The 16,149-nt window shown below is 38.8% G+C and overlaps 1 protein-coding gene across 6 annotated transcripts in view; it reads right to left on the bottom strand.

Annotated features, from left to right (window-relative positions):
* Positions 1-16,149, bottom strand: part of chd9 (chromodomain helicase DNA binding protein 9) — a 245,483-nt gene that overhangs the window by 79,908 nt on the left and 149,426 nt on the right. For all 6 annotated transcript variants that reach the window (XM_043706976.1, XM_043706974.1, XM_043706975.1 and 3 more), the window contains 5 exons: positions 8,816-8,902; positions 8,123-8,260; positions 7,143-7,264; positions 6,375-6,618; positions 1,410-1,586 (listed from right to left, as the gene is read on the bottom strand). In XM_043706976.1, the coding sequence (XP_043562911.1) occupies positions 1,410-1,586; positions 6,375-6,618; positions 7,143-7,264; positions 8,123-8,260; positions 8,816-8,902 (768 nt within the window). The remainder of the gene's footprint in view (positions 1-1,409; positions 1,587-6,374; positions 6,619-7,142; positions 7,265-8,122; positions 8,261-8,815; positions 8,903-16,149) is intronic.

The raw sequence follows: 16,149 nt of genomic DNA, 5'->3' as shown, positions 1-16,149 counted from the left end.
CTGACCTGCAGTCTTTTTCTTGACCTCTCCGCCTCCATCCTACTTCGACCTATCACCTTCACCTTGACCTCTTTCCACCTATCACATTTCCAACGCCCCTCCTCCAAGTCCCTCCTCCCTACCTTTTATCTTCTCCTGCTGAACACTCTCTGCTCATTCCTGAAGAAGGGCATGTGCCCGAAACGTCGAATCTTCTGTTCCCTAGATGCTGCCTGACCTGCTGTGCTGTTCCAGCAATAAAGTTTCAGCTTCATATCTCTGCCATCATTTACCAAGGAGAAAGAACAGTCTTGCCTAGAATCACCTTTACCAGTATAAAATGCATTATTAATACTGTGAAAATGTTTGGACCTTTTATCTAAGGAAAGGTATAGTGGCACTGAAGGCAATCCAGAGAAGGTTCGTAAGGTTGATCCCAACTATGGAGGGATTTCGTTATGCAAACAGTTTATGAAGTTGGGCTTGTACTCAGTAGAGATCAGAAGAATGATTGAAATAAATGAAACAAATAAGCTTTTTTTAAAAAAAGGGAGGTTGGAGGCAAGACAGGGTAGGTACAAAGAGGGTCTTTTCCCTTGTGGGAGATTCTAGCATAATCCAGAATAAGGGATCTCACATATAAAACAGATATTAGGAGAAATTTTTTTCTGAGAATGGTGAATCTGTGGAATTCTTTATTGCAGAAGCCTGTAGAGCCTGGGTCATTATATACATTCAAAGCTGATACAGACAGATTTTTAATCATTAAGGAACCAAGCATAGGGATACAAGGAAAGTGTAGTTGTGAATTATCAAATCAGCCATAATCTCATTGAATGGCGGGGCAGACTGAATGAGCTGAATGGACTGTTTCTGCTCCTACATCTTATTGTCTAGAATATAATGGGCTCACTACTATGGCCATGGATGAAATAGAATGGCCCTTGTTAAAAACGTATGACTACAAAAGTGAAGTCTATATTCTGCCGTTTTCAGTTTAAAAGAAATGATGAATTTGCCTAGTTTGAGCCAGTCACCAGAGGAAAGTACAGTGAATTAATTGGCAATTTGGTAAAAAGTTCTATGTTCAATTTGGGAATGTAAACTATTGCCAATAAGACACTGTTATTACATTTAAATAATTCTCAAGGGCTAAATGTTTTTAACTGAAGGTTTTAGTTTGAGTACTAGCTACTAAACTTGACTGTCTAAAATCCCTTTATCCATATTATTTAATGATTAAACTTAATCATTGGTAATGCACAAAACAATCAAAAAATATCACAGGCACAAACTAAGTTGCCCAGAACTGCAGCATTTGGATCAGACTCTGCTTTAGTTGTTTTGTGTAATAAGATAATATATGATCGATTCTACAATTCAAGGTTTACAGATTTTAGATTACAGATTAGCAGATTTGAGTAACACACCAGATTCATAATTTTCAATCCCTCCAGTAGCTTGCAATTTTTATTCTTCAGTCTGTGAGCCTCATCAATAATGACACATCGCCATTCAATTACATTTAGCTCCGGACAACCACCCAGGATCATCTCAAATGTAGTTATCATGGCATGGAACCTGTAGGTTCCCCGAAGAATCCGGCCCTAAGAGATTAACAAAAATCAGAGTTCAACATTCTTTTTGACATAAGACAGTTTTCCACATAAAGCTAGTAATGACCTGTAATTTAAAAATCAATCAAATAACTCAAGAAATCATTTCAATTTGTACACCTACAGATAAATCATTTAACAACTGTACAATTACAATGAATTTACTGAAAGAACCTATATCAAGCAGGCCCTTTACATCCTGACCACTATGACAATCTCAGACTGAGAATAGAATCTTAAGTATCTGACATGATAATTGGCTCAAGCTGATCCAAGAGGCAGGACAATTGTGTTCTAATAGATCATTAGAAAAAAAGATAAATCGGAAAGGAAATATTAAGATGATGGTCAAAGCCACCGCACAGCCTGTCAAATAATGCTGCCCTATGCCACTACACTACTTACATCTTCAATTCCAAAAATTAAACATAAAATAACTTTTCACATTTTCTAACATGACTTCAGAAATATTCAAAAATGTTACTGTTTTGAATTGTCCTCAGCACCCCAGAAGGACAAGGGAAGATGTTAGCATTGAACAACCATTGCCATCCGGATTTCTACCAATGACAAAAGGTAAGAGGAGAGAAGTGGTTGAGCAGTCAAGGTTTAAGGATTTAGGTCAGAAGTTAGTAAGTGAGACCTCAAAAGGTGCTTGCTCTGGATTACTTCCACTACCACATGCGAGTATAGAAACAGAAGGATAAAGCAGACAAAGAAATGACTGAAGAAATGGCTTAAGGATAGCTGGATCAGTTCTGGAGTGAAGGGATTTATATAGGCCACCAGGTTACACTTAAAGAGAACCAAAAGCAATTTTCGTGCAATGCGATAATTTAGTGGTACCAGGTAGGATTTAAACAAACTTGATAGGGGTTTTGGAACCAGGAAGTAAGATTAGAGAAGAATACTAAGGTGCAAAGACGGTTGTTGCAAGTGACAAATGGTATTGGAATGGGAAACAGAAAGGCATCAGGAGGCCACAAACTTGCGGTAAGATGTAGAGGAACAAATTTACAATGAAATAACACAGAACTGTAACAATTATAGAGTAGCTAGAATAATGGACTTTCTAATTATCCAAACATAGACTAGGATAGTAGTGGAGTTAACAGCAGAGATGAGCAAGAGATAAGTGTATCCAGGCACATTTTCAACATTAGTATGCTTCCAGTCCAATAAGAAAGGAAGTCTGCTGGAGCTGATTCCTGTTAATGAGGCGAATCAAGTGATGAAGTGTCAGTGGGGGAACATTTAGGGAACAGTGATCAATGAACGTAAGGATCAGGCTGGCTTTGGAAAAAGACAAAGTACATACCAGAAGAATAATTAACAAATCTTCTCAAGAACTGTAAGAATAATTAACTGATAAAAGCCAATTTCAATCAAGACTGCTAAATAAGAACTGAAAGAACTGCGGATACTGGAAATCAGAAACAGAAATTGCCTGAAAAGCTCAGCAGATACTGGAAATTAGAAACAGAAATTGCCTGAAAAGCTCAGCAGGTCTGGCAGCTTCTGTTGAGACAAATCCGAGTTAATGTTTTGGATCAGTTGAGCATTTCCAGCATTTTCTGTATTTGTTTTGATCAAGAATGAATGATCTACTCATTCAGACGGCCAGTACAGACAAAGGACCAAATGGCCTCTTGTGTTGGAACCATTCTAAGATTGTAAAAATACAAATATTGACTAATATTTTTTCCAGAGCATTAGTAGAGCATTCTATTTTTCACACCAATTGTCAATTATGATTGTGGGTCACATCAGAGGAAAGTTTTTATGGATTTGCATTGTTCTGGTCCAGCCTCACTTGCAGACTAACTCAATTTTTATCTTGTTCACTGGAGGATTCTATTATCATTTAACAGAATTCAGCTAAGGTCAACTAAAACTTAGGATTAAGAGCAAATTATGAGGACTACCTACTATTGACAAATGAGAATCTTTAGACTGGAAAGTCATAAGGAATAGGGACAAGCTAGGCCTTTTGTCTCCTTATACCTGCTCTGCCAATGAGATCATGTTTGATGGTCTACCTCAGCTACACTTGTCTCCAAAATTTGAGAGATCCTTCATTGCCTTGGTATTTGAAGATTGCTCCATCATTGGGCGGCACGGTGGCACAGTGGTTAGCACTGCTACTTTGCAGCGGCAGAGACCCGGGTTCAATTCCCGCCTCAGGCGACTGACTGTGTGGAGTTTGCACATTCTCCCCGTGTCTGCGTGGGTTTCCTCCGGGAGCTCCGGTTTCCTCCCACAGTCCAAAGATGTGCAGGTCAGGTGAATTGGCCATACTAAATTGTCCGTAATGTTAGGTAAGGGGTAAATGTAGGGGTATGGGTGGTTTGCGCTTCGGCGGGTCGGTGTGGACTTGTTGGGCCGAAGGGCCTGTTTCCACACTGTAAAGTAATCTAATCTAATCTAAAAAAAATGTACTCCACAGCTCTCTGCAGTAGCCCTAATTTTGTGAATAATGTTCGAACAGCAACTTTCCAATGATTTTTTAAAGATTCAAATATACTATATCCACTGGTTCCCCTCTTTCACCTTGTGCCAACTTAAAACAAAATTTGTATTTGCCAAGTATGATTTCCCTTTGTAAGCATGTGTAAATCTGCCCAGTTATTTTGAGGTAAAGCACATACAAATGATTGTCATAAATAAGAGTGTAGTGAGCACTTCTCTACTTCTCTTAACAAGTCAACTAATAGTTCCCTGCTCTTTTTCTCTATCCTTTCTTGAACAGTGAGATTCAGTTTTCTGCATTTATCCATTTACAAGGTCCAAACCTTTAAATGCCATGAATTTCTCTGGTACTAATTGTTACTATTATGAATATCAATAAGTGTCCTCATTTTCTCGAGAACATTAATTCCCTTTTACTTCCAGAACATTACTAGTCTCTTCGACTGTGAAAACCTATTAAAGTATTTATTTTATGTCTTTGCTACTTCCTTGTTTCTCATTAAGACTGCAGAAAGCTGTAGCATTGAAGCATTGGGAGTTCTTGTACATGAATCACTACAATACAGCAACCAAGTTCAATGACTAGTAGGACAGGCAAATTAAACATTTGAAAGGAACGGAACTTAAAGATAGGGAAATCTTGCAAAACTACACACAAGACACTAGTCATACCACACCTGGAATGCTGTAAACAATTTTGATCCCCTTATATAAAGAAAGATACACTGGTGTTGGAGGCAGTCCAGAGAGGGTTCAATAGATTGATTCTGTGTATAGAGGAATATTCATGAGGAGAGACTGAGTAGGTTTGGTTTGTACACGTTGGAATTCAACAGAACGTGAGGAAGCCTTCTTGAAACATATAAGAGTCTTAGGGACTTTACAAGATAGATGTGGAGAGGTTGCTCCTACCTTGTGAAAGAGTCTAGAACCAAAGGGCACAATCTCAGAGTAAGGAATTGCCCATTTAAGAGAGATGCGGAGGAATTTTGTTTTAATCATTTCTGAAAGTATTTAATCTTGTTTTTTTTTAAATCTCCAAAAACTAACAAATGACAAAGGCGAATAAAATTTAAAAATGCAAGCACTGTTCATTTACCATTCAAAGAAAATTATGCTACTACTTTTTCCATCAATCCTAGCGCAATATTAAAAATACACCAATATTTCTTCAATCACAAGGATCATCATAATCTTGCTAAATCCTAATCCTCATAGGATCACAAAATTACTGTGTAGAAGCCATTCAGCCCATTAATCTGCAATGACTCACCAAATAAACACATTTGTGCCATTTGTCAGTCTGTAACCCTGAATATTATTTCTTTGCAAATAGCAGTCTACTGAGCTGGAAAGAGTCTTGTAACAACATATGATTATTAGAGACACTGGCTAATTAGAATGCTCACAACTGTCATAACATTTCACGATTTCAGTCAGTTATAAAGCATAAACAGTAACAATTAATTACATACATCTTCTATTTAATTTCCATAAATTCAATACCAATCTCCACAGTGACGTTGAGTTAGCTTTCATTGGCTAGGCTTTATTGCAGTCAGTAGCCAGGTCGGTACAAGACCCAGCGATTTTCTTAGACTAGACAGCAAGTGGAATCTCTAACCACATGGATTTAGAACCGGCACTATTTTCAAAATGGATAAAGCTGCAAGGGCCATCAGAATACGTTCAATGGTTTAATTACAACAAAACATGATGCTTGAATACTATGTACATCATCTGCTTTATAAGAAAATCTGATATTTACTTTGCTGGTGTGCATGACCATGGTGATAGTTTCAACACATCTTATAAAGTATGCCCTGTGCTCGCAATGGGAAAGACCAATTCTGTAGTACAAAAGCCACATAATTTTAGCATCGCAATTCTCTGTAGGTTTTTAACATTAAAACAAAAAGAAATTATTTGGAGTAAAGAAACCACCAGGTCAACTTTCCAGAATAAAAATATCTCAATGTAGTCAACAAACTCAGTTTCAGCAAAATGAACACTGAACGTACTTGCAATGCAGAAACAATGCCAATCTGAGTTGGGCAGATACAGGAGTGAAGACAGCTTGGATCCAAAACTCAAAACTCAAAAAGCACGATGCTCAGCCTGATGTTTGAATTATCCAAAATATTAACTTGCAGCAGTGTACTTATTTTGCCACTAAAGATTAGACAGGATAAATAATTATTCTCGAGTTCTTGGATCAGTTCATATTCTTGGAAAGATTCCAATGGTAAGAAATAAAGACAAATCAGACAGGATAAAAGCAACGGATTTTAGCTTAGGAAATTAATGTACCTCTGAGTCCCGGAAATACATTTCATACTGTTGAATCATCTGCCTGCTAATCATACTGCCATGATAAACGATGACGTTCAGGTCTGTCCACGTGCGAAATTCTCTTTCCCAGTTTGCAATTGTAGACAAAGGCGCAATGATGAGAAAAGGACCATGGATTCCAGTCAGAAAAATTTCATCAAGGAATGTAATAGACTGGATGGTCTTGCCTAAACCCATTTCATCAGCAAGAATGCAGTTTTGCCTGGGATTGAGAAATGATTATCTTTATATCATGTTCTTACAAAAAAAAGAAGACTTTTAAACATTATGTGCTTAATGAGAAAAGCAAAAATACGATAAACAGCAGTCAACACAAGAGAAAAGCATTTTGAATCTCTAAGAAATTGCAGTTGTGGAATGTCTTCATCAGAAACAAAACCATTCCAACAATCATTGTATATAACCAATCACTCCAAAATTAAACTTATTTTCAATTTTCTCCACAAGTCACATCACAAAACCCATAATCTTAAGTACTCCAATTAAGCTGATTCAAACTCTTAGACTTGTGCAAGCACGCAAGAGTGTTTTAAGGATCTATGATAAATATCTCAATACTGTCTTTAATTATGTCAAATATAAATGGCTGGTTAAGTGTTTTTATTAGTACACAATTGAAAAGTCAAAATTAATATGGGGTGAATTTTTTTTCCTTGTTCTGGGTCACCCAAGATGTGACTGATTTACTGAAATAAAATGTGCATGCTCTTTGGACTTAATCCTTACCTGTTATACCAGTTGAAAAGGAGCCAATTGACACCTTCTAATTGGTAGTCCCTGAGTTTATTACCAATCTTGTATTCCCTGGATTGTCCAAGCTTCTTCCAAGCAGTGGCGGGAGGACGGTCCTTTGATAAAATAGGTACAAATGAACAGGAATTAAACTAGAAAGAACTTGAGTAACAAGAAAAAATATTCATGCTCTTTAATGGCTGAATTTTCTACTTAGGACTCCCGAGGTTCCCTGGCATTACGTAGCTAACCATATACTTGTGGCTTCTGTTTAAATGCTGTACAAGAATGTTCAGACATATCTAATGTTCAATCAAAGCTACCAGTCAGAACAGTACAACAAAATATTCTGTACACCTCATATTATTATAGTTTTCTATTAGATTCAGGGTTTAGAGACAAATTTAAGTTAATTGTTGTTACCAATCATTTATTTGAGAGGATCTCACATATCACATTCTAGAATTGACTCGCATACCCACTCTTCTAAGACAATACTGCACTTGGGGGCTGTGACAACCAACCAACATTGACATAAAAAGTGGTTCCACAAACTCTCTTAAATCGCAAACATGCAACTCTCTGACTTTATGACAGGTAGAAGAGAGGAACATTTTGGGAACACAATGATAAACCAAGAAGCTGGTTTATTTGGGTAACCAGATGCGGCTGAACAAATGCAACAATTCCAGGCTGTTTCAATGTTTCTCTGAGGATGATTCAATAGTATCACAAGACCAAAACCACATCAACCACACTCTCAGTTCAAAGCTAAAGCCACAATTTTCTGAATCAGAGTCCAGAGTGTTAACCACAAGCCAAAGATGAAATGTTACAAAAAATTCAATATAGGGATTACTTCCATCCTTAATAAAATACAAGTACTTCAGCAATATAAAACTTGTGCAGAGATATTCATTTGGGATATTTTTAGCATCAAATAATCAGCGTTATATTACAGGCAGTACACTTACCATGTGTTTCAGGGAAGGCTTTGCTTGCTGCAGTCGTTCAAACTCTTCAATCTTGCCTTGATCTACATCTTCTCTAAGCTCCCAGGTACTATCCTCATATGGCAATGAGCACCATTTAACCAAATAATAAACAACAGCCTGTGTAAAGAAAAACAATGTGCTTCTGAAAAATTTTGTTAAATGTATGTTAAAATATTATAAGTCTGAGTGAAGCCTCTCAGGGAAGTCAGTGAACCAGAGTGACTACACTTTGAATGGTATCATTCCATTTTTTGATAGTAATAAATACATTTTTTAACTACAAATCTATCACAGGCAAATTCCAAATCTATGCTTTGCATAGAAGGACTGTTAAGACTGCATTTCTTTATTTAAACACATTATTCAACTGCTTTCAAATGTAAAATGGCATATAATTGGATATACATAGAGAAGCTTATATCCCAAAGTTCCACTTCAACAATGGGGAATCGGAACACAACCCAAAACACAAATTTTAGTCACGAACATTCGTATCCATTATATCTGAGCATTTTTAAATGCACAAAAACTGAAGGAATTTTCTCCTTACCTCTTCTCAAAATATTTAAATATCAAGTGTAAAATGATAAACTTGCACTTGGAGAACGATTTTTCATATTCTAAATTCTGTTCTTCAATCAAACACTAAACAAGAAAAATATGCACTGATACCTCACCAGTATCTGTGTCCTCACAACACGAGCATTCCAATATTCTGTCCACTTCAACATAGTCTGGATTAAAAGGCTCATCATCCATCTGGAAGTAGGTTTGCAATGAAAAACATGATAAAGAACATGGAAATGGTGTACATCTGCATTTAGATATTTTATAAGTGTTGAGATTTTAGTTGCGAACTCCAATATGAATTTCCTTCCTTTTTATGTTCCAGGAAATATTCATGCTTACAGCATGATTTCATGAGTACACCTTGTATAAAAGAACACTTTACAATACTTAGTTAAATAAATCAAGAATTATAAATGCTAATTCATTCATTATAGTATGTAGCTAGGGATGAAAAGGCCAACCTGGTCAAGGAATGCTAAAAGCTTTATTTTCTGGGAGGTGAGGCTACCACCTTATCAGCATTATTGTAAAGGTTTCATAAGCAGATAACCCTTCAACAATCCTGAAATACAGCTTAGAGTAATGAGCAAGGCGCTAACTTTTCCTGGTGTTTCTGCAGCTCCACCTTCAGCCTTATATCGTTTGCTATGACCAGCACTGACACTACATTTAGTTAGACACTACATTCAATGCAGTGGATACTGTATGTTTCCATAACAGAAAGGGGTCTCTTTTTTCAAACTGCAGTCGAATGTGTTAAGAGTAGTAGGGGTCCTTGTGTTGCTGACAATAGATCAGGTAGACGCTGGCTTGGATTTACAGCTACACTACTGGTAGCTTAATGTTACAGGATTTAGATGATCCAAGCGAGATGGATAGGGATGTTGAAGAGACTGGGGAGTTGTGTTACTGATTATGGAGAATATCACAGCTGAATGAGGGAAGACACTTTAGAGGGTTCATCCAGCAAGGGCATATGGGTAAATCTCAAACAGAAAGGGTGCAACCACTTTGCTGGCATTGTACCACAGGATTCCTAAAAGTCAGCAGCTTATAAAGGAACAGATGTGTCAACAGATTATGGAAAATGTAAACAACCGGGTTGTTGCGGTGGGTGATTTTAACTTCCCCTATATTGACTTGGATTTGCTTAGTGCCAGGAGGCTTGCAGGGAATAGAGTTTGTTAGGTGTGACCAGGACAATGTTTTGAAACAACATGTAAATAGTCCAGCGAGGGAAGGGGCCATACTAATATGGTAGTGGGGAATACGCCTGGCCAGCAATTCAAGTTTCAGCTGGGGAGCATTTTAGGAACAGCAACTAATTCTGTAAGCTTTAAGTTACTTATGGATAAGGAACTCCAGTGCAAGTATTAAACTGGGGGAAAGTTAATTGCCACAATATTAGTTACAGGAGAGGTCCCAGTGAACTGGAGAATATTGCTTGTTTCTTTGTATAGAAGGATAACAGGGATAACCCAAGAAATAAGATAGGGAAATTATTGGAGAAGGTTGGAAGATTTACTCACATTTTGAAAAATATGGATAAGCAGTATGGCTTTGCATGGGGAAGGTCGCATCTCACAAACTCGATTTTGAGTTTTTTGAGGAAGTGACAAAGACGGTTAATGAGCGCCGAGCAGTGTATGGTGTCGATATAGACTTTAGTAAGGCCTTTGACAAGACTCACCATGGCAGAATGACATAAAAGGTGAAGTCACAGGGGACCCGTGATGAGCTGCTAAGATGGATAAAAACTTGGCTTAGCCATAGAAGACAGAGTAGCGATGGAAGGGTGATTCCCTTCCTGGAGGTTTGTGACCAGTGGTGTTCATTGAGATTAGTGCTGGGAATGCTGTATTTGTTGGAGGAGAATGTAGGTTGCCTGATTAGTAATTTTACTGAAGACAAAGACTGGGGGAGTTGCAGACAGTGAGGATTGTCAAAGGATACAGCAAGATACAGATAGGCTGGATACTTGGGCAGAGAAACAACAGATGGAATTTAACCCACACAAATATGAAGTGATGCATTTTGGAAGATCTAATGCAGGAGTGAAGTATACAGTAAATGGCAACACCCTTAGTAGCATCAAAATACAGAATGATTAAGATTTTAAAGTCCACAGTTTCTTGAAAATGGCAACACAAGTGGATAAAGCAGTCAAGAAGCACGGTGGCCATCAATCAGGGCACAAGAGTATAAAATTAATAAGTCATGTTGCACCTATACTGAATCTTAGTTAGGTCACATTTGGAATATTGTGTACAGTTCTGGTTGCTACACTACCAGGAGGTGGTAGAAACTTTGGACAGGATGCAGAAATGGTTTACCAGGATGCTGTCTGGTTTGAAGCGTATTAGCCATAAGGAGTAATTGGATAAACTTGGTTTGTTTTCACTTAAATGACAAAAGATGAGGGATGACCAAGTACAAGTTTACAAAATTATGAGGGTATGGATAGTTGGTGTCTTTTTCCCAGCGTAGAAATATGAATGACTAGAGATCATAGATTTAAGGTAAAAGTAGTTAAGTTTAAAGGAAACGTGACAGGCAAGTTTTTTTTTAACATAGAAGGTGGGAGGGAAAATGTTGTAGGCAGATACAATAACATTTAAGATGCATCATGACAGATATATGATTAGGCAGGGAACAGAGGGATATGGACTTTGTAGAGGGCCAAGGTTTTTAGTTTCTTTTAAGGTAAGGATTTTTATTTCTTTACCAGGGACTAGTTAAAAATTTACTTTGGTTTTTTTTTGTGTGTGTATACATCAAGTCCTTATTTAGGGTAAAAAAAAACTATAGCAGAGGGGTATCAGAAGGTATTCTAATTCATACTTGTACAAAGTAACTAATTAACTAACTAAGCAGAGATGGCTGGGCAGGTGATGTGTTGTTGCTGTATGATGTGGGAGCTGGCTGATCCCATTGTGAACGGCAGTGACCACATCTGCAGCAAGTGTTGGTTGCTGGAAGAACTCCGGATCAGAGTTGATGATCTGGAATCTGAGCTTCAAACACTGCGGCACATCCGGGAGGGGGAGAGTTACCTGGATGCTTTGTTTCAGGAGGCAGTCACACCTGGGAGATTAAGTAATTCACATCCAGTTAGTGATCAGGGACATCAGAGTGTGACTGTAAGTGAGGCAGGTAGGGGGAACCGGAGTTCAGGAGTGGAGGAGCCTCAGCCCTTGACCTTGTCCAACAGGTACGAGATTCTTGCTCCCTGTTCGGATGAGGAAAAGGGCTCTGGACAGGATGAGCCAACTGACCAAAGCACCATGGTGCAGAAGGCCATTCAAGAGGGAGGAGCTAATAGATAAGTAGTGGTTATAGGGGATTCTATAATTAGGGGGACAGATAGTATCCTTGGCAAGCCGGATCTGGAGTCTCGCATGGTGTGTTGCCTGCCCGGTGCCAGGGTGCGAGACATCTCCGACCGGCTTGAAAGGATATTGGAGCGGGAGGGGGAGGATCCAGTTGTTGTGGTCCACGTTGATACCAACAACATAGGCAAGACTAGGGTGGAGGACCTGTTTGGGCATTACGAAGCACTAGGCAGGAAATTGAACCACAGGTCCTCAAGGGTCATAATCTCCGGATTACTGCCCGAGCCACGTGCCAATTGGCATAGGGACAAGAAAATTAGGCAAGTAAACACGTGGCTAAGGGATTGGTGTGGGAAAGAGGGATTCCACTTCATGGGGAATTGGCATCAGTTTTGGAACAGGGGGGATCTGTACCGTTGGGACGGTCTCCACCTGAACCGATCAGGTACCAATATTCTAGCGAAGAGGATAAATAGGATGGTCAGTAGGACTTTAAACTTCTGAGTTGGGGGGAAGGGAAAGTCAAAGCGACAGGGAGTATGGAGGTAAATGGCAAGATAAGCAGCAGGATAGAATGTTTCCAGGCGGATTTAAAATTGAGGCAGACCGAGAATGCAGTAAAAAGCAAGGATAACTTAGGACATATGACTTCCAAAATCTCTAATGATAAGGAAGTTAGCATTAAGGCACTTTACCTGAACGCTCGTAGCATTCATAACAAAGCCGATGAACTAATGGCACAGATAATAGTGAATGATTATGATGTAGTAGGCATCACAGAGACTTGGTTACAGGGGGGTCAGGACTGGCAGTTAAACCTCCATGGTCTTTCAACTTATCGAACAGACAGAGAGGTGGGCAGAGGGGGTGGGGTTACCTTGTTAGTTAAGAACAAAATTAAATCTATGGTATTGAATGACATAGCCTCGGATGATGTGGAGTCTGTGTGGGTGGAATTGAGCAACCACAAAGGCAAAAAAAAAAAAAGAGCCTGAGATTCAGTATTTTATTCTCTCCATCTGCTCCTTTTTGTGATAAGTATGTTCTCTACAAGAGAAGGGTAGCATAGTGATTATGTGCCTCGATTAGCAATTGAGAAAACTGGACTAACAATTCACCGTGTTTAAATTTACATTGCAGTGCAGTTATTTCAAAGTTCTGGGAATAAAATGTTGATATCAGAAAAAGTGACTATTGGACTATTGGCTTGTTGCAGAAATGCAGCTTGTTCACTGATTGACCTTTAGCAAAGGATGCATGTCATCCTTGCTCACTTTGGTTGATACATGACCCAATCCTGGAACTATGTGGCTGGCTCTTAATGTACCATTCAACTCTTTACAGTGGTTTAACAACTAAGTCCACTACCAACTTCTCAGAGCAGATGTGAATGGGCAATAAAGGCCAGTATTGTCAACAAGGCTCACATCCCAAAATTATTTAAAATTTGAAAATGCATTCTTCTATTTTTGACCTCCCAGACTGCAGCTATTGCCTTAAAAGATCAACAATTCTCAAATCACCATCATCACTCAGTCACTGCACATGATGCTACCACGTTTATTTGAAGAAGGGTGAATTCTTTAGGATTCCATAATATTGCTAAAAAGATTCTACTGGATCCTCAATAATCTAACATTCTGAATTGGAATGCCCATTGGTTCTTAATTTTTCCCACAGATCCATAAATTTTAAAATGTTGATTAAATGTGTGGCTGCCAAAACAAAAGATTTTGCCCAAAATTATCTGTTGTTCCCATTGACAGGATTCAGTTAATGCATGTGCACCAGCTATACAGTTATCTTAGCCCAAGTATTTAACATGTGTATTTGAACAGAATTACTTTAACTCTATTGTAAAACTTAACAGAATAACAGATTATTCAACTAAACAGCAACCATTCCAATGTAGTAACATTCCATAAGCACACCATTGGTAAAGGCAAATTCAGTAAAATAGATTATCTCACATGCAATGTTTCTCCAGTCCAGGAGAAAAGAACACCAAGAGAAAATTCTGGCAGAGTAAACTCCACCTTTTTGCTATAACAGAGAAATGTATCAGCTCCCACAGCAAAATTCAAAACCCCAACAACTACTGAAAGCTAAATTAAAACCCCAGATCTGTGGGAGCCTGACTCCACCTAGTCATACAGCTTCTATTGTTCTAAATGAAAAATAAACAAAGGCCTCACAAGCGATTAAATTTATTGGATTTGAATAGATACTCACCAACTATGACTCTAAACCTCTTTTCAAAAGAAAAGACAAACTACACCTCTTAAAGCCATAGCATCATTGCATTCCCCCTTAAAAAAAATCTCTCAATGTAGAAAGATGGCTTCATTTTTAAAAACTTATGCTATTTGTTCAATATAATGCATACATATTTCACTGACTCTAAGCATGCAAACATTCAATAGTACAATGCATTTCAATTGGTCCTTTTTTGGCCACTAAACACCTTTATCTTTCTTCATCAAAGTTGTGATAGCACACTAGTAATTAAGTTCTCTTGTCCTGTAATGTGTATAACTTTCAAATTAAATGGTTGAAACAAAAAAGTCTTGTATTTTATCTTTAATTTTTTCCAAAAAATGTTAAAGGGTTATGATCATGGGAGGCTGCTGAGCATGGTGAGGGCCCATGGTGTTCGAGGTGAGCTGCTGGGATGGATTGAGGATTGGCTGTCTAACAGAAGGCAGAGAGTTGTGATAAAAGGTTCTTTTTCAGAATGGCAGCCGGTGACGAGCGGTGTCCCGCAGGGTTCGGTGCTGGGGCCACAGCTGTTCGCATTATATATTAATGATTTGGATGAGGGAACCGGGGGCATTCTAGCGAATTTTGCCGATGATACGAAGTTAGGTGGACAGGCAGGTGGTACTGAGGAAGTGGGGAGGCTACAGAAGGATCTAGACCGGTTGGGAGAGTGGTCCAGGAAATGGCTGATGGAATTTAACGTGAGCAAGTGCGAGGTCTTGCACTTTGGCAAAAAGAATAAAAGCATAGACTACTTTCTAAATGGTGAGAAAATTAATAAAGCCAAAGCACAAAGGGATCTGGGAGTGCTAGTCGAGGATTCTCTAAAGGTAAACATGCAGGTTGAGTCCGTGATTAAGAAAGCGAATGCAATGTTGTCTCTTATCTCAAGAGGGTTGGAATATAGAAGCAGAGATGTACTACTAAGACTTTATAAAGCTCTGGGTAGGCGCCATTTGGAGTACTGTGTCCAGTTTTGGTCCCCACACCTCAGGAAGGACATACTGGCACTGGAACGTGTCCAGCGGAGATTCACATGGATGATCCCTGGAATGACAGGTCTAACATATGAGGAACGGCTGAGGATAGTGGGATTGTATTCGTTGGAGTTTAGAAGATTAAGGGGAGACTTAATAGAGACATACAAAATAATACATGGCTTGGCAAAGGTGGATGCTAGGAAATTGTTTCAGTTAAACGTGGAGACTAGGACCCGTGGACACAGCTTTAGAATTAGAGGGGGTCATTTCAGAACAGAAATGCGGAGATATTTCTTCAGCCAGAGAGTGGTGGGCCTGTGGAATTCATTGCCACGGAGTGCAGTGGAAGCTGGGACGCTAAATGTCTTCAAGGCCGAGATTGATAGATTCTTGTTGTCTAGAGGAATTAAGGGCTACGGGGAGAACGCTGGTAAGTGGAGCTGAAATGCGCATCAGCCATGATTGAATGGCGGAGTGTTCTCGATGGGCGGAATGGCCTTACTTCCACTCCTATATCTTATGGTCTTATGGTTTAGAAAGACACCATGTGTCATGCAAACTTGGTGGGCCTAAGTGCCTGCTCCTGTGCTGTACTGTTCTTAGGACTGAAGAATTAAGCAGGTAGGGATTTGAAGTTGATTATTTTTAAATTTGCCATAGACGGTAGTAATAAGGGCTGGTATTCTGTGCCTTCTTCCAATTTCATTTTGCTGAACTGGTCAAGTGCATCTCATTTCTATCCCAGATGTGAAGCGGTGTACTGGAAAGAATGGAGTTCTAATCATTCTCACACCCACCAATTGTTTCCACAAGAGATAAGAGTATAATTTTCAAGGACAGTATTTCCTACCTATCCCTTGTTGCA

Source organism: Chiloscyllium plagiosum, chromosome 17, assembly GCF_004010195.1.
Source record: "Chiloscyllium plagiosum isolate BGI_BamShark_2017 chromosome 17, ASM401019v2, whole genome shotgun sequence".
Taxonomy (NCBI): domain Eukaryota; kingdom Metazoa; phylum Chordata; class Chondrichthyes; order Orectolobiformes; family Hemiscylliidae; genus Chiloscyllium; species Chiloscyllium plagiosum.
The sequence above is the reverse complement of the archived record's forward strand: the minus strand, read 5'-3'. Positions and strand labels throughout refer to the sequence as shown.